Source organism: Manis pentadactyla, chromosome 12 (genome assembly GCF_030020395.1).
Source record: "Manis pentadactyla isolate mManPen7 chromosome 12, mManPen7.hap1, whole genome shotgun sequence".
In the NCBI taxonomy this organism is placed as follows: Eukaryota; Metazoa; Chordata; class Mammalia; order Pholidota; family Manidae; genus Manis; species Manis pentadactyla.
In genome coordinates, this window is record NC_080030.1 from 17,239,662 (window position 1) to 17,261,407 (window position 21,746).

Consider the following 21,746-nt stretch of genomic DNA (forward strand, 5'->3'; position numbering starts at 1 on the left):
ATTAGAAAGTACATTAGAGTATTGGAAAGCAATGCCTTGGTAGCATTTCTATGGAAACGCCCACGTTGCCTGTAGGCCAGGTGCTCAGCACTTCGAGTATCATCTGGCTCCATCTTCACCGACCCTGCAGGGTCGGTAAGACCCCATTTCACAGACGGACCAAAAGGCCCATACAGCGAGCCCACGGTGGGGGCTGGATCTGCAGCCAGGTCTGGAGACGCGAGGGCCCACGCGTTTCATACCCAACAATCCTCGAGAACATCCCAGTGCGGCCGGGACCCAGGATCGTTAAAACCCAAGTTGCAGCCGAGGAAACTGGGGCTCAGATCTTTCAGGTGCCAAACCAGGTCCTGACTAGCCAGGTCGGCGTGGTGGCACCTGCTTGGGTGTAATACAGATGTTAAGTTGGACGGCACATCAGGTGGAGGTCCAGGTGAGGGCGTGCGCCCTAAAAAGGCCGTGCAGGTTCCGAGCTCGAGGGGTTCAGAGAGCTCTGTGCCTTTAAGGCGGGACTGGGGGCGGGGCATAAGGGGTGGGGCTTCAGCCTGATGTCACTCCGAGCCAGCGGAGGGCGTGCGGCGCTGGGTGTCTTTAAGGCTTCCTGGAGGCGGGACCTGGGAGTCGGGCCGTGATGACTGATTCCCGCCAGGCGCTCTCCTCCCCTTTAAGGCGCGCGGCAGGGGCAGGGCTCCTACGGCCCCTTTAAGGTGCGGTCCTCCCCCGCCGGCAGAAAAGCGGCTTAAAGGTGACGCGTGGCGTGATGGCCGCGGCCTCACGCGCGTGCCGGCGGCGGGGGCAGCTGCTCCCGGCGCTGCTGCTGCTGCTGCTGCTACTGGCACTGCCGCCTCCGGGGGGCCCCCCGGGCGCCGCCGCCTACTTCCCCGAGGAGCGCTGGAGTCCGGAGTCGCCGCTGCAGGCGCCGCGCGTGCTCATCGCGCTGCTGGCGCGCAACGCTGGCCACGCGCTGCCCGCCACGCTAGGCGCGCTCGAGCGGCTGCGGCACCCAAGGGAGCGCACGGCGCTGTGGTGAGCGCGGCCGCCGCTGGCCCCGTATCCGGCCTGCCGCCGCCTTCCGGGCGGGTCCGCGCCGCGAGCGCGGCCGCCGCTGGCCCCGTATCCGGCCTGCCGCCGCCTTCCGGGCGGGTCCGCGCCGCGCCCTGTCCGTTGCCCTTCCCCCGGCCTGGGCTAGCCAGACCCACGCGTGCGCCCTGCCTGCTGTTCCCCGTCTCTTCTCCGCCCCATTAGGACAGGCCAGACCCCGTTGTGGTGGCTCAGGCCACTGTCCTGCCTTCTGGCCACCTGTTAGGGTAGATCCGGGACTAGGCGTTCCAGTCCAGGGTCGGGCTGCCCTGCTTGGATCTAACACCCTAACGCCTTCGGAGCATACACAGTTCCAAAGAAGGGGAGCCTGGAGCCCCCCACGGGGGCGTTGCGATGGCTCACATTGCACTTCCTCTAACTGAAAGTTTTTTAGATTCTGTTACTGCATTGGTGCTGAGCCTAACCTGAATCAGACTCCTGCCCTCTGTCCACATGGGTGGGCCATGGGACCGGATGGCCAAGGTGTGGGTGGGGATCCTTCCTGGCAGGAGAATGGGGCAGAGACACGAAGTCTGATTGAAGTGACTCCCTGCCTTCTGCCTCGGTTTCCTGCCTCAACTGGAAAATGGGGGTATTAATATAACTCCACGCGGTTTGTCTCTGAAGATTAGCCACTTAACAAGTACGAGTACATTGTGTCTGGCATCATGGGCTTGGAGCTCAGTGACCAAAACTATGGATTATTGTCCTCATTATTTACTGTCGTCTCTGACATCCTTTTTATCAATTTACTAACAGTTCATTTGGGGGGATAGCTGTTATCTTCATTGTCAGGCTAGATTCCTAAATGACCTTCTTCTCTACAACCCAGGTTTCCCAGCCTGGATAATTCAAGCACCCTGTTAGTGCTTAAGAAATGTTTGTTGAACGAATTAGTGACCATAGCCTGCTGTAAGGTGGTATTGTTCATTGGAGAGAATCAAGGAAAGCAGGGTGGAGATATATATATATATCTTGCTAAATTGCACATATTTAGTATTGAACATGGTTATAAGATCCTTGATGCTCAGTTGTACCTAGAGGGTCTAATGTCTTTGTCCAAAATTAATTGTTTAATCCCCTGTGCAGCCCAGAAGTGGGTCCTGTCTTCACCCCTGTTACAGATGAGGAAACTGAGGCACAGAGGGGGAATCCTCTTGCCCAGGGCTATGTAGCTGGGTTGTGGAGCCTGTATTGCCTTGCTGCTCTCCTGTCCTGCCTCAGTGTCCCCTGCCTCACTGGCTCTTCTGCTCTGCTCACAGGGTGGCCACAGACCACAACTCAGACAACACGTCGGCCATGCTGCGGGAGTGGCTGGTGGCTGTGAAGAGTTTGTACCACTCCGTGGAGTGGCGGCCAGCTGAAGAGCCCAGGTGAGCTCCACGCTCTGCCCTGAGCCATCCCAGGCGGCTCCCTGTCCACACGCCCTCCATGACTCGTCCTGGAACGGGACCCCAGCCCCTCATCCCCTGACTCTCCAGCCCAGCTCTGCAGCCTAAAGTGCTGTTTTTAGCTACTCTGACCCACCCTTACTTCACCAAGGGCCTTGATCCTTCTGGACCTTTGCTCCATCCTCCGTTCCTCTGCCTTGAATTCTCTTACTCCGTTGTCTTTCTGGTGGACACCCAGTGCTTTGTTCCCAGTCTTACCTTCTGCCCCAACACAATCTCTCATCTTCCCAGTGAGCTCACCTGGATAATCTCAGCACACAGTTAGTGCTTAAGAAATGTTTGTTGAATAAATGAGTGACCACAGCCCACTATAAAGTGGTGCCGTGCAGACTCCTAGTTCCTGTCACCCTTCCAGGGTTTATTTCTTTCCTCAACTTCTGCCCAGACCAGATCCTGAGTCTGAGAGGACAGGTTTCAAGTTTTCTGTTCTGCGTTCTCCTTTCCCAACAGCTCCCCCTCACCTTGGGGAATGACCTTGTAGGGCATTAAAGGCCCTTCCACCTTCTCCAGAACTTTCTTCCTGCCCTACAGATTGCCTTGGGCTTTCCCCCCTCTTGGCCTTTGTACCTGCTGTGCTTCTGCTGGGGACACACCTCCCTCCAGTGCTCTCCTGCTGCTTCCCAGCCTTCGGATCCAGCACGCTCCCTCCTCCGGGAATCCTTCTCTGACCACCCCTCTCTGGCCTCAATAGCGCCCTAAGCGTCCCACATCACAGCTGTCTCTCTGCAGGTCCTACCCCGATGAGGAGGGCCCCAAACACTGGTCAGACTCTCGCTATGAACATGTCATGAAGTTGCGCCAGGCAGCCCTGAAATCAGCGCGGGACATGTGGGCCGATTACATCCTGGTGAGTTTGTGCTCCACAGGTCATGGCGGAGGTCAGGGCTGGAGTAGCCCTGGAAAGGCATTGTACAGTGGAAAGGCAGTTGATACATCAGTGTCCTGGGGCTACCGTAACAACCTGGGTGGCTTAACAGGAGCAGCGGGAGACAGTGTCCTTAAATTAACGCTGGTTTACAAAAGGGGAAACCTAGGCCCTGGGAGAGGAAGTGAATTGTCAGAGGTGACATAGCTGGTTAGTGGATGAGCTGGGATTTGATCCGGAGCTGCCTGGGCTCTCAATCGTCAGTTTGTGTCCCCAACTGTCCCCTGTGGTCATCTCCATTTTTCCCACCATGTCTGCACACCCCAGGATGACGTCCTCTGGATCACTTCTGAGAAGGAGGAGGATGGGGCCAGGGGACCAGGGTGTTGGAGTCACCGAGCTGCTGAGGCCTAACTTTCAGTTCCCCCTCCTGGGCCAGCAGTTGTCTCCAGGAGGAAGGGGCCGGTTAAGGCTTGAATGCAGTGAAGTAGGGATGCATGCCCACAGGCCTCCTGCAAGCTCCTTCAGCCTGTGCCCTGCTCTGGGTGGGGTCCCCTCTCCGGCGCCAATGGGGCAGCACTGACCACTGGGCCCAGCTTGCCGTGGAGGGTGAGCGTCACCGTTCCAGCCCCACAGGGCCTGCATTTGGTTTCCATCTGTGTGCCAGGCCCCAAGCTGTGGTCTGTACCTTCTTTATTTATCCATCTGCCTACATCTGGGTACCCCTCCTAGTGCCCCCTCCAGCTGGACCCTCGGGACACAGGATCAGCACAGGCTGAGCCCTGCTTTCCTAGGGACCCAGGAAAGGTGGACATGACCCAAAACAAATGACTAAGTGAGGGAATATCAGAAGGCAGTGTTCCGAACTGGAAAGGCAGTTGGTGTGCCAGCACCCTGGGGCTGCCCTAACACATGAGCACAACCTGGGAGGCTTCAAACAATGGAAGTTTACTGTCTCACAGTTCCGGAAGCCGGAGGTCTGAGATCCAAGTGGGGGCAGGGCTGTGTCCCCTCGAAGCCTCTCGAGCCGGGCCTGTCCTTACCCCTTCCGGTGTCTGACCTGTCCCAGTGTCCTTGGCTTGCGGCCACATCCCTCCAGTCTCTCCCGTGTGGTCACATGGACTTCACTCTGGGCCTCTTCTCTTCTTAGAAGGTCACCAGTCCCTGGGTTTAGGGCCTACCCAAATCTGGTGTGACTCCATCTTAACTTACATGTTAATGACATCCACAAAGACCGTCTTTCCCAATACAGTCACATTCACAGGGACCAGGGGTTAGGACATCGACCTATCTTTTTAGGGGCCACCATTCAACCCCCCACAAATGTCATAACCAGGTGGGGTTGGTGGCCTCCCTTCTGAGGGGATACCCTAGCAGAGACCTGAGGAGGGGAGAAGTCAGCCTCAGAGGGAGATGGGGGACAGTGTGTGAGGCCAAGGGAATGGGGCAGGGAGCAGGCTTGGGGGCATTCGAGGACTGGTGGGGAGGCCGGTATGGCTGGAGTAGTGATCAAGGGGCTGATGCAGTGGCGTGATGCGGAAGCGGTGGGTGGGGGCCGGACTGCCTGTGCCGAGGGAGAGACCTGGTTTACTCTGAGGCTAATAGCCCCTGTGGCTGCTGTGGGAGCAGCCCTGTCCAGGCAGGCCTGGGGAAAGCAAGAGGTCAGGGGAGGCCTTGTATGGGGCAGGGCTGTGGAGAAAGGCAGGTGGATTTAGGATGTATTCTAAGGCTAAGGGGACAGGCCCTCTTGGGGAAATGTGGGGGTGCCTCGAGGGCCCCATGTTCCCGATCAGAGCCCAGCCTGGAGGACGGAGCCGTCCGGTGGAAGGAGGATGGACAGGACAGGCCTTCCTGGGAGCCCTGTGGGTCAATGCCTTATCAGGCCATTTTACAGGTGGGGAAGCGGAGGTTTAGAGAAGGGAGGTGACAGCCTGCCCGGTGGGGTCTCGGAACCAGAGAGGTGCAGAGATGGGGCCGGAACCCCCTGGAACCATCCAGCACGGGGCCACCTTGTCTGCTTCCTGCATCTTGCTGGCTGGTTTTCACTTTTTTCCCTCAGCAAACCTGGGTGGGATTTAAGGTGTTGGTTCCAAACTCAAAGCAGCTTTTGATGTGCAATATCCTTCTATAATTGAGAATTTTGGAAATCCATATTGGAATGTGAAATCACTGGTCCAGTGTTCTTAAATTATTATTAAGAGGGCCTCTTTTTTCCTCCTTTTTGCAAATGCTGTGGGTATTACTTGTAAAAAAAAAAAATGTATGAGAAAAAATAAGCAGCTTGGGGAAGAAAAAAAGCCAACCTTGTAACGTCACTTCCCAGAGAGACTTACTTTCTGGCTGGGTTTTCTGTGTTTTTTTAATTGAGGTCCAGTTCGCATAACATGAAATTAACTGTTATAAGGTATACGATGCAGTGGCATCTAGTACATTCCTCATTTTGTGCACCCACAACCTCTGCCTAGTTCCAGAACTAATTCCTACCACCCCGGCCCCAGGAGCCGCCCCTCTCTGGCACCCACCATTCTGCTTTCTGTCCCTGTAGATGTGCCTGTTCTGGACGTTGCCTATACCTGGGATCACATACTTGGTGGCCTTTTGGGTTCTGGCTTCTCCCACTCAGCACAGTGTTTTGTAGGGTCATTCATGTTGTGCCATGTGTCAGCGCTTTGCTCCTTTTTCTGGCTGAGTCATATTCCATTGTGTGGACGGGCCATGTTCTGTTGATTTGTTCATCTGCCCCTGGGCACTTGGGTTGTTTCCCCCGTTTGGCTATTACACAGAATGTATCTGTGAACACGGGGCTACAAATCCCTGTTCAAGTCCCTGTTTCCAGTTTTCTCACTGTGTATCTAGAAGTGGAGGTGCTGGGTCACGTGGTAACTCTATGCTGAACTTTTTGAGGAACCACCAAACTGTTCTGGCTGTTTTTACTGTGCATGTATTCAAACGTCACCAATTCAGATGTCCTCAGAGGCTGGGTGGGAGGGGCCACAGGGCTTATTCCAGGGGGAAGCCACCTCTCTCCTCCAGCAGGGGGCTGTTGTGTGGGAACACTGCCCTGCGGTGCTGGAGAAGGCTGGAATTTTTTTTTTTTTTTTTAGGAGAGCAAGGCAGAGGGTTTTATTGAGAGAGAAAACTAAAGGATAGAGCTCCTGGCTCAGGCCAGGAGGGGACAAGAGAGCCCTGGGGTGGTGTGTTGTCTAGAGGATTTATAGACACTTGAGCGACAAAGGGCTAGGGATGTACACCCCCTAAGTGCTCCCAAAATGTTTATCTTTAAAGAGGCATTAAGTTTATAATTAATCTTCCTGGTTATTTACAAGAATTTTACTGCTCCGATTTCCAGGATAGCAGTTTCCTGGTCTGGGAGCATATCACTCATGGCTGCCTGCTTTGCTCCCAAGGTGGACTGAATTATTGTCTGTTTGTTAAGAAACTTCCTTTTTAACTAATTGGGTTTTAAAATGCAATCTTATTTTCAAGATGGAATCCTTCCTGTTTTTACTACATTGTTTTGGGCTTGCTTGCTACATTGCCCAGGCTGCAAATCATTGGTTTAGGGCTGGAGGAAGACAAGCAGCATCTGGGTAAAGTCAGAAAAACAAGCTTGGGCCCCCCAGCAGGCCAAAGCAAATCCCACAATGGATTATCTTGCTTTGTTTTTTCCGGAAGCCCTCACCCTCCTCTGTCTAAGCTCATGGTCCCAGTCTCATTCCCGCCTCTGCAGATGGAGACCCTAGCTGCTGCTAGGGGAAGGGGGCGACGACCGCTCTGGCTGCTTTGTGCTGAGAGGGGTGCAGTAAAGCGTGCAGTTAGGTCCCCATCACTAGTCAGTCAAGAGGGCCTCGGAAGATGGGCACTAATATCTTGGGTTCCATTTCCATCACCATTTGCAGTTTTATGGCTTCAAAAGGATTTAGAAAACCAGCCCCACATTGTAGGAGTCCATGGGACTTCTGGGCCTGACATAGCTTGGACTTGTTTTTCGAGGTCCTGGAGTGAATCAAAGACATTTTATGAATAATTCAGAATGTACACACGACACTCAACTTTTATTATAACACAGGTCTCACCTGTGCTGCTGTTAAGTGTTAAGATGACTACTGCCATTCTATTTTGTATAACTGCTTGGCACGTTAGTTTTACTTCAGTATTAAGGCTTTTTGAGTACAATTGGTTAAGGATTTGATGTGCCAAATTACATCTTCTAAACCAAAAGATGGTGATCATATCAATGAAAAACAGTCCCTGTCCATCGATGTTGGAGGTTTGGGAAGTCTGCAGAGTGTGGGGTGTTTTTAACCCACCGTCCCTGCAGCCAGGGAAACCCCAGAGTGCACCTCCCTATCCACCCGGAGGGAGCCACGGCCAGGGATGAGTCCCACCCAGCCAGTGAGTGCCATTTGGGGCTGGCCGGCGGATTCCGGGCGCCGTGACCAGTCTGTGGTGAACCAATCTGTAGCCTGTAAAGTTATCATATGTGAACAGTGATCTTTGGGAAGCCAACTTAAATATTGGGTGAGGCTTGGGAGATGGTCATTAGAATGGTTTCTTTGCTCCCAGCAGAGGGTGGGGGGAGCTTTTGATTTAAGCGTGCTGCCACTGCAGTAACCCAAATGCACTCAGACCAGGTTTGAAAAAAACCATTTTCACATCTGTGATTATTTACACAGAGAATTGGCATATTGGATGCATTTTGTAGTTGGGGTAGAGCTATCGTGGTAGCTAAATTCTTTGTGACATCATATGAGAAGGGGAATTTATGCCCTTTGTCCTTTAAGGTATTATTAATGGGCCAGAATTTTACATTCCAGTTAGTTAATCCAACACTTAGTATACCCTGGGCAGTGCGTGCATCATTTATAAGTGTTTGTATTGAGGCCAGGCTTGTGTGCAGAAGAAGATAAGGCACTTCTTTTTCAGGGTTTGGGGATCGAATTGCTCCCAGTTCCTCAGAATGCATGCCAGAGGCGTGTCTGGCTTTAACTTTGAAGAGGACACTCCTACCTGGAAGTGAGAGAGAGACGTGTCCAGCACCTGGTAGGCCTCTGTCTCCGTGAGGACGTCCCCTCGCCTTGGAGCCTGGGTGACAGTGGTCAATCACCTCCTCTGCCAGGCCTACTGGGTTTCACCACTCCTTAGCACCGTGGCCTGCACCTTGCCTTGATTTCCCTCTTGCCTTCCCACTAAGCAAGAGTCACCTCAGAGCTCTGGATTTAGTGGGACCTTGCCAGTGTGCAACTACTTTATGCCTTTTGGGAGTTGTAATCTAGATGCTAGTTTTCTTTGCACAAGCTTTAGCATAGTACTCTCCGGATCATTCCTTGAGAGCCCCCTGCCTGTCCAATAAGTGCAGGGACTGTCTGGCATCTCCCTGTCAGAGCTTTGGTCAGACTCACAATCCTGTTTCCCTTCCCTGGGGCTACAGGTAGGGAAATGCCACAGCCCCAGGATGGCTGCCTCTAAGGAAGGGAGGTCAATAGCATAGAACAATTTACATGTTGGACTCAGGTTTCAGCCTGACTACTGCACAGATTTCATTTACATTATACAGGAGAAAGTGGCAGCCCTAAGAGGACAGCTTTGAATGAGGAGTGGGGGAACTTTTTCCAAAGCCAGAGATAAAATTCAGACAGAGGCTGCCATGAACAGTTATGAAGGGGAGGGGTCTATACTTTCAAACACCAGTTTCTGCCACTGCCTGGGAATCATCCTGCGAGTCACCCACTGTAAGAAATCTGATCTGTGAGACAAGAGGTCAGGGGTCATCTGCGACTCTCACATAGGCAGCAGCCTAGCTGGAGGTTCACTCCGCGCCATCGGATCCATCAGCCGGAGCCGAGATCCAAGGACCACTGTCTACTAGTCCGGTCTGCCCTCGGAGTCACAGATTAGGAGAGGAAAGTAGAAAATTGCCTCAGCCACTCCCCAACATTCCTGCCCAGAGGTGGGGGTCAAGGAGCGGCAGACACCGGGAAACCTTTCACTTGAGACTTAAGACTGGTAGCCAATCTTAATTGTCTTTTAAGTGGCTAACAGGCGCCCAGACACATTTTTATGAGATAAAAAAGTACAGCATTTATTTAAGAGTAAGAGCAAAGCGTAGATCTCCTACCTTGCGATGGTGCGCATCCCATTCCATGAAACTCTGAAGTAATCCCGGACGAGCCCCCAAAACTGATAACGGGGTTCTTGTTCGTGGAGGCAAAGAATGAACTTTGCAAACACTCAAGGTAGAAGAGCCAGGGAGAGGCTTTTATTTAGAGAGAAAGCAAGAGGACAGAGCTCCTGGCTCAGGCCAGGAGGGGACAAGAGAGTCCCCAGAGGACTGGAATTCTATGTTTGTGGCAGGGGATTTCCAACATCCTCAAAATCTTGCGTGGGTAACAGAAAGCCTGTCTGGGGACCAGACGCATTAAAAAAAAAACAACCCACTTCCTGGTGTTCTGTAATATATGGTGGCCTACTTGTTTTCACATCCCAGTAGACAGGAATGGCCTCATCGTTTTCTGGGCATGATTCTCAGTTGTCACTGCTTATTCTGCTGGGGGACAGGGCCAGAATTTCTCTAGCTGATTCCACTGTTAGATTCCTGGACTGTGCACAGTTGTGTGACGAACAGCCCTGCCATGAACATCCTCACGTGGCCTTTCCGCCAGGAGTCGGTGGCACAGTTTTGGGAGCACCAGCAGGCACCCTTTGCCCCTCCACCCACGGGGACCCTATTCACGGGCTTGTAAATTTCCTTCCAGGCTGCAACAGAGAAGCTACTATCTTTTTATCCCAGCATTCAAGGTGTTTAAGAAAAAAAAAAGGCTTCAGTAAAGATCCTGGTTGACGAACTTTTTATTGGCATCTAACACACATAGAAAAAGAATGTTCCTCCTGGCCACTCCTCACAGAGGTGGCTTCTGCCTTGACTGTCCTCACTGAGCAATGTTTGCCTGTTTTGAAAGTTCCTATAAGTGGAGCTGCCTAGTGCACCTGTTGTCATGTCTGGTGTCTCGTTAGTGCCGGGACCAGGACCCATTTGTGTCGCTTTGCTGTGAGCCCCATGCTCTCTCTTGCTGCATCGTGTATTTTCATTGTGTGACTGTAACTCAGCTCATTACTAAAGGCAGGACCTTTGGTCGATGAGCTGGGTGGCTTCCAAGGCCACAAGTGCTACTTCCAGCCCTCCAGGCCACCCCACTGGCCTCTGCCCAGCCATTCCAAGCTGGCCCAACCCAAGTTAACTCCGGTGGCCCATGCTGATACTGTGTTGGGTGTTTTGCAGTTTGTGGATGCAGACAACCTGATCCTCAATCCCAACACTCTGACCCTGCTCATTGCTGAGAATAAGACAGTGGTGGCCCCTATGCTGGATTCCCGGGCTGCGTACTCCAACTTCTGGTGTGGAATGACTTCCCAGGTCAGGGGGCTGCTGGGGTAAGGTGGGGGCCTGGGGATGGTGGGGGTTGGGCTGAGCAAGTGGGGACTCTAATTTACTGTCACATTACCTCCCATCATCACGTCAGTGAGTATTTTACATCACCACCGTGATGCTCTTCATAAGCAGCCTCCGGGGAGGCAGTCATTGGTTATATCCTCTCCCCATCTTCCCAGTGACTGAGGCAGAAACAGAAACACGCAGAGAGAGGAAGTGACGTGCCTAAGCTCACACAGCTGGGAAGTGGTGGTGCCAGGATAGGACTTCGTGCACGATTGATCCCAGTGTTTGAGCAACATTCTTCTTCCACCCCCTGGGTGGCTTCATTTTCAGACTCCTGGGGAATGATCCCAGCAGCTGCCAGCTAAAGTCCACTTTAACTGGGCTTTGTCCAGTCTTCTCTTGCCCCTTCTCCTGCCCATATGCCAGGCAGATTACTGAAGCCAGGAAAACGCCAGGCTCTGATTGGCCAGGTCTGGGTCACAAGGCCAACCCCAAAGTTGAGGCTGGGGTTACAGGCAAAGCCAGGGGAATGGAGGGGTGGGTGCTGGTACAGGCACCATGCTAGGGGGAGGGACCCATCCCATCTCCACCTATTTGTTTTTAATTGACTGATGATTCATGTAACATAAAATTCATTTTAAAGTGAGTGATTTGGAGGTTTCTATTTTTAAAAATACATCTGTAGAAATCTAAATGTTACTTATATTCTCACAATTCCAATTTGTAAAGGTATGAGGAAGAGAGAGGCTAACCCCACACTATTCCAGCTAGGGAAACATCTCATCTAAAGGATCCCTCCCCTACTGCCTTGAAAGCATGCTTCTGAGGTTCCACTTTAACGCAATCAGAGGATCTCAAATGCGTCTCCCTTTTTCAGCTTTTTAATTTCCTCCTTCAAAAGCTGTCCCGATCTGAAGTGTTGAGCTAGGTCTGTAAGGGACGCCATTCTCCCCTTTGTTTTTCTTCCATTGCCCCTGCGCAGCCCGAGGCTGGTATCTGGGTCTTGCTCTCTCCAAGTGTTCTGTGCCTCATGCTGTCTGGGGCCTCTATAGCCACACCTTTAGGAACCCCCACGCAGAGCTCCGCCCTGCTCCCCCACAGGGCTACTACAGGCGCACACCAGCCTACATCCCTATCCGTAAGCGGGACCGCCGGGGTTGCTTTGCGGTTCCTATGGTGCACTCGACCTTCCTGATCGACCTGAGGAAGGCGGCGTCCAGGAATTTGGCATTCTACCCTCCCCACCCTGACTACACGTGGTCCTTCGATGACATTATCGTTTTCGCCTTCTCCTGCAAGCAGGCAGGTGAGCTCACAACTGGGGGACGGGTGGAGGGTTTACTAGGGCTGCCTGGTTCTTTGAGCCCAGTGCTGACCCCAGTATTGACAGTTTTCATTACTGTTTCCTGCGTCCCAGAGGTCCAGATGTATGTCTGCAACAAAGAGGTGTACGGCTTCCTGCCGGTGCCACTACGGGCACATAGCACTCTCCAGGACGAGGCTGAGAGTTTCATGCACGTGCAGCTGGAGGTCATGGGTGAGTCTGCCTGTGCTGCCCTGGGAGGACTGAGGCATCTCCCTTTCTCTGCTATCTTGCATCCATCCCCTGAACACTGAGTGCCTGCTGGGACTGTCCCTTTTTTAGTCACTGGGCACCCAGTGTGTCAAAGGTGGACGGTCCCTGCTTTCACGAGAGTTTGCAAGAGCTGTGCATGACGTGCTCTAGGCAGTCAGGGTGGGCTTCCTGGAGGAGGTGGCATTAATATGTAGGCTGTGTAGGAGTTGGCCAGAAAGAGGATTGTAGTCTGAGGGAGCAGCAGGTGCTAAGGCCAGGAGGCTAGAGGTGCTGTGAGCTCAGAACAGGCAAGGTTGGTGGGGCTATAGGGCTTGTGAGCTGTGCAGGGCTGGCAGGCAGGGAAGGAGCAAGGGCCTCAGTCACCAGGCGGAAGAGCAAGACTTCTCCCCAGAGGCAGTTGGGAGCCATGGAGGGTGTGGGAGCAGGGAGGTGGCAGGTTTTCACTTGATGAACCTTCGTGTATGCGGTAACGTCTGGGACACAGCCGTTCTGGCCATTTCTTCATCTATGCTTCTGCCAAGTCCCACACCCACTCTTAATCTGTTTTAATATTTATCGTAAGTGGACACTTTTTTTTAACTTGAATACATTTATTTAAGAAAGCTAACTACATGTTTTTACCATTGTTGCAAGCTCGTGTCTTTTTAATACATATATAAATAAATCCGTAAAATTTTAAACCAGCAAGTATCCCTCTGGTGGGCCTCTTGAGTGGGTGAAGGTACACAGGGCAGAGTCTCGGTGGAGAGCTGAGGAGGGAGCTCCTGCCGCAGCCAGGGCTCTCTGGAGCCCCGGAAAATGGTACAGCATACGCTCCCGTGTGGGCCTTGCCCTGTGCAGGCCACGCACATCCCCACAAAGGCCTGCAAAGCAGCCTGGCCGTTCCCCACCCTGCGCAGGCAGGGAGGGGGTTGGAGGGGCCAGGCCCTTACCCTGGGGCTCAGTTTCCCAGTCCTTACTTGCTTCTGGAAGGGTCTCTGTGTGGCTCCTCCTGGTGGCTGAAGATGGAACAGCACCCTGCCATTTTTGGGGAGAAGGACTTTGGAGTCTTTCAGGGTGTCACCCGGAGGCTGCCCCCGTCACCAGAGTGAAGGCCCCACAATACCTGCGCATGTGTTACGTGCACGCGCCCAGGCTCCGCCCCACCCGGCTGCAGTCGTGGGGGCGGGTCTGGTCTCATCGCCAACTCCCACGGGGAAGCTAGACCCCGGGAAGCAGCTCCGCAGTGGCTATCATTTTCCTAATTTAAATGTTCATATATATTTCCGTTATTATTTCTGGTAGGGAAACAGTTGCTCACGCTGCTGTCAAGGTTCACATCTCAAACATGACAGAGGTGTGAATGTTTTCCTTCTTCTCGAGGTTCCAGACCAGAGCACACAGAACACACAGAAAGAGGGTCTGGAAGTTTCCAATATGTGTGCAAATCCTTATGATTCGAGTGAAAACCACATTTTCTCTCCACTGGTGTGTGGGTACCCGGACCCCAGCTATGCACATGATGTTTCATGCGTTCAAAAATCCTTTTTTATGATGACATTTCAGATTTGCATAAAAGATCAGAGTGATCCCCCCTGTATACAGGGAATCCTAAACTTGCTTCCTTCCCCATTTGCTCACGGATGATGGGGCACCTTTCCCTTTTGGCCTCATAAACCCATCTCTGTATGAGCCCTGTTCATTGGGTTTTAGTGGTGACGAGAGTGGGTACAGCATGATGACTGTTTTTCATATCCTTGTCACCAGCCATGGCCAGGCCCTGGGCCTCCCCTGGGCCTCCCACTGCCCCGATCCCACCAGCTGATGGAGTTTGCCTGTTTGGTGCTCACTCGGGAATCACATAGCCTGCTGCTATCGAGTATGGTATTTTCCAATGAGCTTGCCTTGCTGTGTAGATGTTTACCCAGGTTTATCCGCTCTTGGCTGTGTCACGTGTCACTTTACCAGTCTTCTCTTGAGGGACACAGAGGGAATCTCTCATTTTTCCCGCATACAAGTTTCCTGTGCACACCTGCGAGAAGGTTCTATATGTGCATCAGCAGGTGAAAACTTAGGAAATATCCGTAAAATTGCCCTCCCCTCTCACACCAATTGCAAGGTCAGAGGTCCAAAAGACCACGCTGAGGTTTGATAATTCTCTAGAAGGACTCAGAACTCACTGGAACTTGTGTACTTGTGGGTACAGTTTATTACAAGGGAAAGGACACAGATTACAGTTAGAGGTGCAGGGTGGGGGCGTCCAGAATTCCACGCATGGACCTTCTGCCTGCCCCTCCCCGTGGAGTCGTGTGGGTAGTGCTGACTTCTCCCAGCACCAACATGTGACACCACACACGATGTACTGCCCCCCAGGGGTGTTCCCTGAGCTCGGTGTTGCAGGGATTTCACTGAGGCTCACTCGCACAGGCATGTGTGGCTGCCTGCATGTCTGACCTCCGTCTCCAGCCCCTGCAGAAGGCAAGCTGATAGCACGTGGCCCAAGAACGCCACCCCAGTCACACTGTTGGCATAGACCACCCATTGTGACCCAAGGCCCCAGGCAAAGACGCCAGGCAGGAAGTTCAGAGGCTCCACCTCCCAGGAGCTGGAGGCAGAGTCAGACTTCTCTTCGGGCAAGTTCAACTCTTCACCACATAATGGTTCTAGGGGTATTGTGTTTTTATTGCCACGGTAGTGTGGCACTCCAGAAAGGTTACATTACTCTGCCTCTGGATGCCTGATATGTGCCATTTTCTGAGATCTGATAAGAAATAATCAGGAGATTCCCACTCTCCATAGGTGGGTCCTGTTGGCATCCAAACTGCTCAGTGGGGCAGAGGCTCAGACCTGGAAGAGAAGGGGTGTCTAGTTCTCAGAACCTCCAGTCCTGCCTTTGGTCTCTGGCTGCCCTGAGGAGGGCAGGGGGCAGCCGGGAGTGGTGAAGGGCACGGGGTGGTGGGCAGTCATGGCCTCCTGTGTCCCTGGGCAGGAGCCAGGTTGGCTCTTAGCCTTACTTGGGCTTCTTGCAGGCAGAGGGTCCTGTGCCTGTCCCTTGAGCTCATACAGGGCCTCTGCTCCTGACAAGACAGGTGTTGCCCTTGCTGTCACACTGAGCCGGGCCAGGCTGACACCTACCTGTGGATCTCATCCTTCTGAGGGAGACTGTCAGGGGTGCGCCGGGCCAGGGCCCCAGGAATGCGGTCTGAGCACCGCTCATAGCAGCTAAGAGGGCAACAGTCAGGATCATTCTGAAATCCTTGGCATACCTTGGCCTGTAGACTTGTCATGCCAGTCACAGGGCTGTCTTCCCTCTGTGTGTGTCTCTGTGTCTAAATTTTGTATAAGGACCCCAGTTATAGTGATCAGGGCCCACCCTAGTGACCTCATTTTAAGTTGATCACCTCTGTAAAGAGACCCTGTTTCCAAGTAAGGTTACATTCCAAGGTCCTGGGAGTCAGGACGCCAGCTTGTCATTTTGGCAAGGGCACAATTCACTGTGTAATGAGTGTGATGATACCTTTTCATGAAATCTCTGAGAAGCTTAATAGCTCATTTTATAGATGAGGAAAGTTGAGGCCCGGATAGGTCAAGGTCACACAGTTGGCCACCATTCTTTTGTTGGCTCTGTAATTGAATGCCTGCTGTGTGCCAAGTCCCTGGGACCCAGTGAGAGTGACCGGGCCTCTGTCCATCCCGTGGGGCTCATGGGAAATGGGCACCGAGCCAGGGAGTTAGGACAGCAGGATGGGGGTTTGGCAGTGGAAGCCCAAGTACTGCAGGGCCCAGAAGAGACACCTGATTCAGCCAAGGGGGTCTGGAGGGCATCTTAGCTGAGAAATCCAGGGGGAGGAGGGGAGGAAGCAAGGGTGTTCCAGGCGGAGGCCCACCCATGTGCAAAGGTCCTGAGGTAGGAATGTGTCCCTTTGGGGAAGTACCGACAGCCAGAGCAAGTAGGGGTGGGGAGAGAGACTACAGCCATTAATGTGGGTGGTGCAGGGCCTCCAAAGGTAGGCGGAGCTTGGGGTGACAGGGAACCAAGGAGGGGCAGGGGAAGGGGCTTTGGAAAAGGGGTGGAACCACCCCCGGCCCCCAGTGACCCCTGGACTTCTGTCTGCCCCACAGTGAAGCACCCACCAGTGGAGCCCTCCCGGTTCATCTCTGCGCCCACTAAGACTCCGGACAAGATGGGCTTTGATGAGGTGGGCCAAGACGTCCCTGCGGGCAGGGCAGGGGCCCGCGGGAGAGGCTGACAGAAGCTCTGTGCTGCAGGTCTTCATGATCAACCTGGAGAGGCGACAGGATCGACGGGAGCGCATGCTGGCAGCACTGCGCGCACAGGAAATCGAGTGCCGGCTGGTGGCAGCAGTAGACGGCAAGTGAGTCCTCATCCAGGAGAGGGGCAGGTCTGCACACAGGTCTACACCACGCTGGTGGAGTGGATAGCAAGTGGGTCTGCATGTGGGTGCAGACCATACTGGTGGAGGTGGTGGACAGCAAGTGAGTCCTGCCCTCGGGGGAGGGGCAGGCCCACACTCAGGTGTAGACCACGCCCTGGCAGGCCTGCCCTGTGGGGTCCAGGAGGGCTGCTGCTGGCGGAGCAGGGAGGCAGCTGCTCTGCTGAGGGGCCTGCTGCTGGTGGAATCGTGGGCACAGTGGTTTTTCCTGACCCCCTCCTTCCCCAGAGCCATGAACACCAGCCAGGTGGACGCCCTGGGCATCCAGATGCTGCCTGGCTACCGGGACCCCTACCACGGCCGCCCCCTCACCAAGGGCGAACTGGGATGCTTCCTCAGCCACTATAACATCTGGAAGGAGGTGGGTCCAGTTGGTGGGGGGCTGGGGGGCTCTTCACACCCATCCCTTGTCAAATGTCTGAATCCTGGAATCTGCGCTGGACATTCACTAATAAAAGTAACAGCCACAGTGATATTAACCAATACAGACTCCATGCCAGACATACCTGAGTAGCCCCGGGGTTTGTCAGCCTCCCTTAGAGGAAGAGGCTGTGATAGGGAGGACCCTGGGCTGGGATTTGAACCTGGGACCACATGGCATGAGGCTAGATGGGACACCAGGCTATAGAGTGGGAAGGGGCACTAGAGGGGGTGTCCAGCCATTTGAGTCAGTGAGTCCTCACTTTTGTTACCCTTCTTTCCTAAGAGTCATCATACCCTAGCATGGGGCACAGGTTGGGGCATCTAAGCAGCCCTGGAGCCAGGGGTCCTGGGGTCAGGTCTGGCCCTGCCTGTCAGAGGGATGAGCCCTGTGAGCAAGGAAGGCACTCACAGTCTGAGCCTCAGTTTCCCCAGATGACAGTCACCACCTCGGGGGGCAGTCGTGAAGATTCTCAAGTTCATTCATTCATGGAACATTTGCCAGACACCTGCTGTGTGCCTGGTGTGGTGCTGGGGAGACAGCAGCCATCAGTACTGACCCTGTAGGGAGCTGACGTCCCTGGGAGGTGGGGAGACTGACAATAGTCTACGAAGAAATAAACCACAATGAAATAAATACCGTGCATTACAGGAGGGCCCCAGACCCTGAACCCGGGTGGTGGTCGGAGAAGGCCCGGGTGGGTGGTGTTGGAGCTAAGGCCTGAGGGGTGAGAGGGGGCCTGCCCGCTGCAGCGTGGGGGAGGGTGCCCTGTGTCAGTGCAGGCTGGGAAGGAGCGGAGCAGTTGTCAAGTGTGCAAAGAGATGGAGGCCTGGAAGTCGGCTGAGACAGCGGTGGAGGAAGGCACTAGCCCCGTTCCTGCTGCCCCAGAGCCTTTAAGCAGTGCTGGCTTCAGGGTCACGCCCGGCCTGGTGTCCCTGTGACCCGGATGCGGCATCCTCCCTTAGGTTGTGGACCGGGGGCTGCAAAAATCGCTAGTATTTGAGGATGATCTACGCTTCGAAATCTTCTTCAAGAGACGCTTGATAAACCTCATGCGGGATGTGGAGCAGGAGGCTCTGGACTGGGACCTCATGTGAGTGCGGAGCCTAGGGGCGGGGCCGGGGCTGGGGGTGCGATCTGGAGGGTGGTGGGCGGGGCAGGGGCGGGGCTAAGGTCTGGAGAGTGGCGGGCGGGCCAGGGTTCAGACGTCTAGTCCGGGGCGGGGGCGGGGCCGGGCCTCAGGACCCAGTATGGAGTTGGGTGGAGCTGGAGGTAGGGTCGGGGGTGGCCTGAGCTTGAAGGTGTGTCCTAGAGCGGGTAGGTCTGAGGGTGTTTACAGGTGGATAGGCTGGGCCCACTCTGGGAACTGGCAGAGGGAGGTCTCATGGGTGTGGGCTTTGTGAGGACACCCGTGGTCCCTGGACCCGAGAGCAGTCAGGGCTTGGGACATGGCCGACGGCCTGTCGGGTAGGGCCCGGGGAGGATGGCCTGGAAGTCCAGAGACCTGGCCCTGGGGAGGGGGCGTTTGTTAGGGTTTTGGATTCGTGAAGGATCCTGTAGGGGGTGAGGTTGGGCAAGATTTAACTGGAAGCCCGTCGGCGTGGCTGAGCTCGAGGTGTGGCCTTGGGTGGGGGTTGCCAGGAGCTTTGGGCGTGGGGGGCGTGGCCAGGGAGCCTGGGTCTTAGACATGTGACCCAGGGTTTGTTGAGTGTATTTCTGGAACAGTGTTTGGAATTTCATGTAGGTGGGTTGGTTTGTCTTCCGTCCCTGTCTCTCCCCTTCCCATGTGCAGAGCCCTGATCCAAGTTCTAGGGCCTGGACTCTGGACCTTGCTATTAACATGAATAGGAACTGCTCACCGTATCCGTGCACCTTGCCCAACTGCCCCACAGTCCTCCGAGCCCAGAGCAGCTCCCCTCTTAGCCCCACTGTCCTTTCTTGTTGCACACCTCAGAGAAGGTACAAGACAAGCCACCCTCCCCAGCTCCAGATCCTCCCATGGCTCCCTAGTGCCCTTGGAAAACATCCAGTCTCTTCTCTAGAGCCCTGTGGTCCTGCCTGGTGCAGCCATACCTGCTGCTCGTTGCTCCCCAAACACACCAAGCCTCTCCCACCCTGGGATCTGACAGAGATCCCTGATTTGCTGGGCCAGCATTCTTGGTGGGCAGGAGGAGGGTGACAGGGCCCCTATTCTGCACCCCAGCTACGTGGGCCGGAAGCGGATGCAGGTGGAGCACCCTGAGAAGGCCGTACCCCGTGTAAGGAACCTGGTGGAGGCTGATTACTCCTACTGGACACTGGCCTATGTGATCTCGCTGCAAGGCGCCCGCAAGTTGCTGGATGCCCGGCCCCTCTCCAAGATGCTGCCTGTCGATGAGTTCCTGCCTGTTATGTTCGACAAGCACCCAGTGTGAGGGGGGTTGCAGTACGCAGGCGGGCTGGGGTCTCACTGTCCCCTGAGGCGGGGGGGAGGGAGGTCCACGGACCCCAGGGAATATCTTCTGCTGTTCCACTTCCTCCTCCAAGTATCCCCCCCAGCTTCAGGCTCCGTGGGTCCCCACCCCCACCCCCACTTCTGTCTCAGTCTGTCCCTCATCGCCCACCCCCTGCCGGCCCCTAACTTCCTTCCTCCCTCTAGGTTGGAGTACAAGGCCCACTTCTCTCCGCGCAACCTGCTCGCCTTCTCCGTCGAGCCCCTGCTTGTCTACCCAACACACTACACGGGGGACGATGGGTATGTGAGCGACACGGAGACCTCCGTCGTGTGGAACAACGAGCACGTCAAGACCGACTGGGACCGGGCCAAGTCCCAGAAGATGCGGGAACAACAGGCCCTGAGGCGGGAAGCCAAAAACTCGGATGTACTGCAGTCCCCCCTGGACAGCGCGGCCCGGGACGAGCTCTGAGGGGTGGTGGCCTAGACACCAATCGCCACGTGCTCACGGGACAGCACGGCCCCCTGTGGGTCCCTGGCAGGCCACAGAGGGCTCTCCACACAGCGGTGCCCAGCCGGCTCTTGCTCAGCGGTCACGTGCACCCAGGCAGCATTAACTGTGCCAGGAGCAGGGCTTGGCACCAGGAGATCGGGTGGGAGCAAAGCCGGCATTCATCCCCTCCCGTAACTAGAACACTTGTTAAGCATTCACTGTGTCCCGGGTTCCCGTGATGTGGCCGTGAGTGAAGCCTGATCATCCCTCAGTGAGTAACTAGCTCAGTCATCAAGCATTTATTATTCCTCCCCACACCAGGAATCAGGCACTAGTAATCACACAGTCGTTTTAATTCACCCAGATATTTATTGAATGCCTAATATATGTAGGACACCACACCAGGCTCTTGGAACATTGAGATAAATGAGACACTTTGATTTATTCAAACACATAGCAAGCACCTACTATGTGCCTAGTACTTGTGACACAAAGACAAGTTCTTACTAACTCAGTACATTTATTGGGTGCCTGCTATGTGCTAGGAGCAGAGCTTGGTGCTGGGGATGAAGATAAACAAGATGGGATGAAGGTGCTTTTTTCTCACTAATTGGTTTCTTCCTACACATCTGAACAGCACCTACTGTGTGCCAGGCATTAGTGATACAGGACAGTGGTAATTGCACAGTCAGCATTTGATCACCCCCATGTGTGCAGGGTCACATGTCGAGTACTGGGACACATGGATGAACAAGATGACCCTTCCATTTCTTCATGCAGCAGGCATTTATTGAGCACCTGCTATGTACCAGACCTCATGGATTCCCAGTGGGGTTGGAGAACAGTTGACTGACTTTGATGCCTCCTCGTCCCCTGGTCCCCTGAGCTCTGTGCAGACAATGTCCTCCACCATCCAGAGGGGAGGACGGCTCTTCCTTCATCCAGGGCAAATGCAGGTCCCAGCAACCCCCCAGAGGGGGCAAGGGATGAAGACGGGGGCTGGGTCTCCTCTGCTCACCCCTGCGCCTGTTGGCCTGACCTCCCTGGCTTGCATCTCAGGTGTGGCCTCTGCCTGCTCAGTGGGGCTCCTCTGTACAAGCCTTTGGTGTGATTGTGCGTCGGGCCTTGGGAAGGCTCAGCTGCACTGGGGCAGTGCCCATAGCCTGGGCATTCCCGGGCACGGACTGGAGGACGGGCTCTGCCTTCAGCCGGAAACGAATGTCAAAGCCAGCCAGCGGTGCTTCGCTCTCTTAGGGGTAACTGCTTGCCAGGTTGGGTCCTGGATAACTTGCTTGTTTTTTTTATTAAATGTTCCTGGTTGGTTTTCACGTAAGTCTGTGTTCTTTGGTTGAGTGCTCTCCTCACTGCCAACACGTACAGCCCACCCCTGCTGCCGGCGAAAATTTGGGAGGAAACCAGATGCTGTAGAGAAGCCAAACGGTGGGCTGAGAGTGTAGTTAGAGCCCCGTGCTCCAGCCTGCCCCATCAATTCCTGAGATAGCCCGGGTACAGCCAGCCAACCTCGCTGTCCTGTGCGGCCAACTGCAGGATCATCTCA

The 21,746-nt window shown here is 54.5% G+C and overlaps 1 protein-coding gene across 1 annotated transcript; it reads left to right on the forward strand.

Moving 5' to 3' along the window:
* The first annotated feature begins 578 nt into the window (after positions 1–578).
* Positions 579–21,516, forward strand: COLGALT1 (collagen beta(1-O)galactosyltransferase 1). Its single transcript, XM_036876109.2, has 12 exons — positions 579–1,026; positions 2,343–2,453; positions 3,261–3,378; positions 10,676–10,810; positions 11,933–12,137; positions 12,249–12,368; positions 16,509–16,585; positions 16,656–16,762; positions 17,069–17,201; positions 18,227–18,354; positions 19,465–19,671; positions 19,900–21,516. The coding sequence occupies exons 1-12, from the start codon at positions 761–763 to the stop codon at positions 20,165–20,167; spliced, it is 1,875 nt and encodes a 624-aa protein (XP_036732004.1). The 5' UTR covers positions 579–760; the 3' UTR covers positions 20,168–21,516.
* Positions 21,517–21,746: the final 230 nt, after the last annotated feature.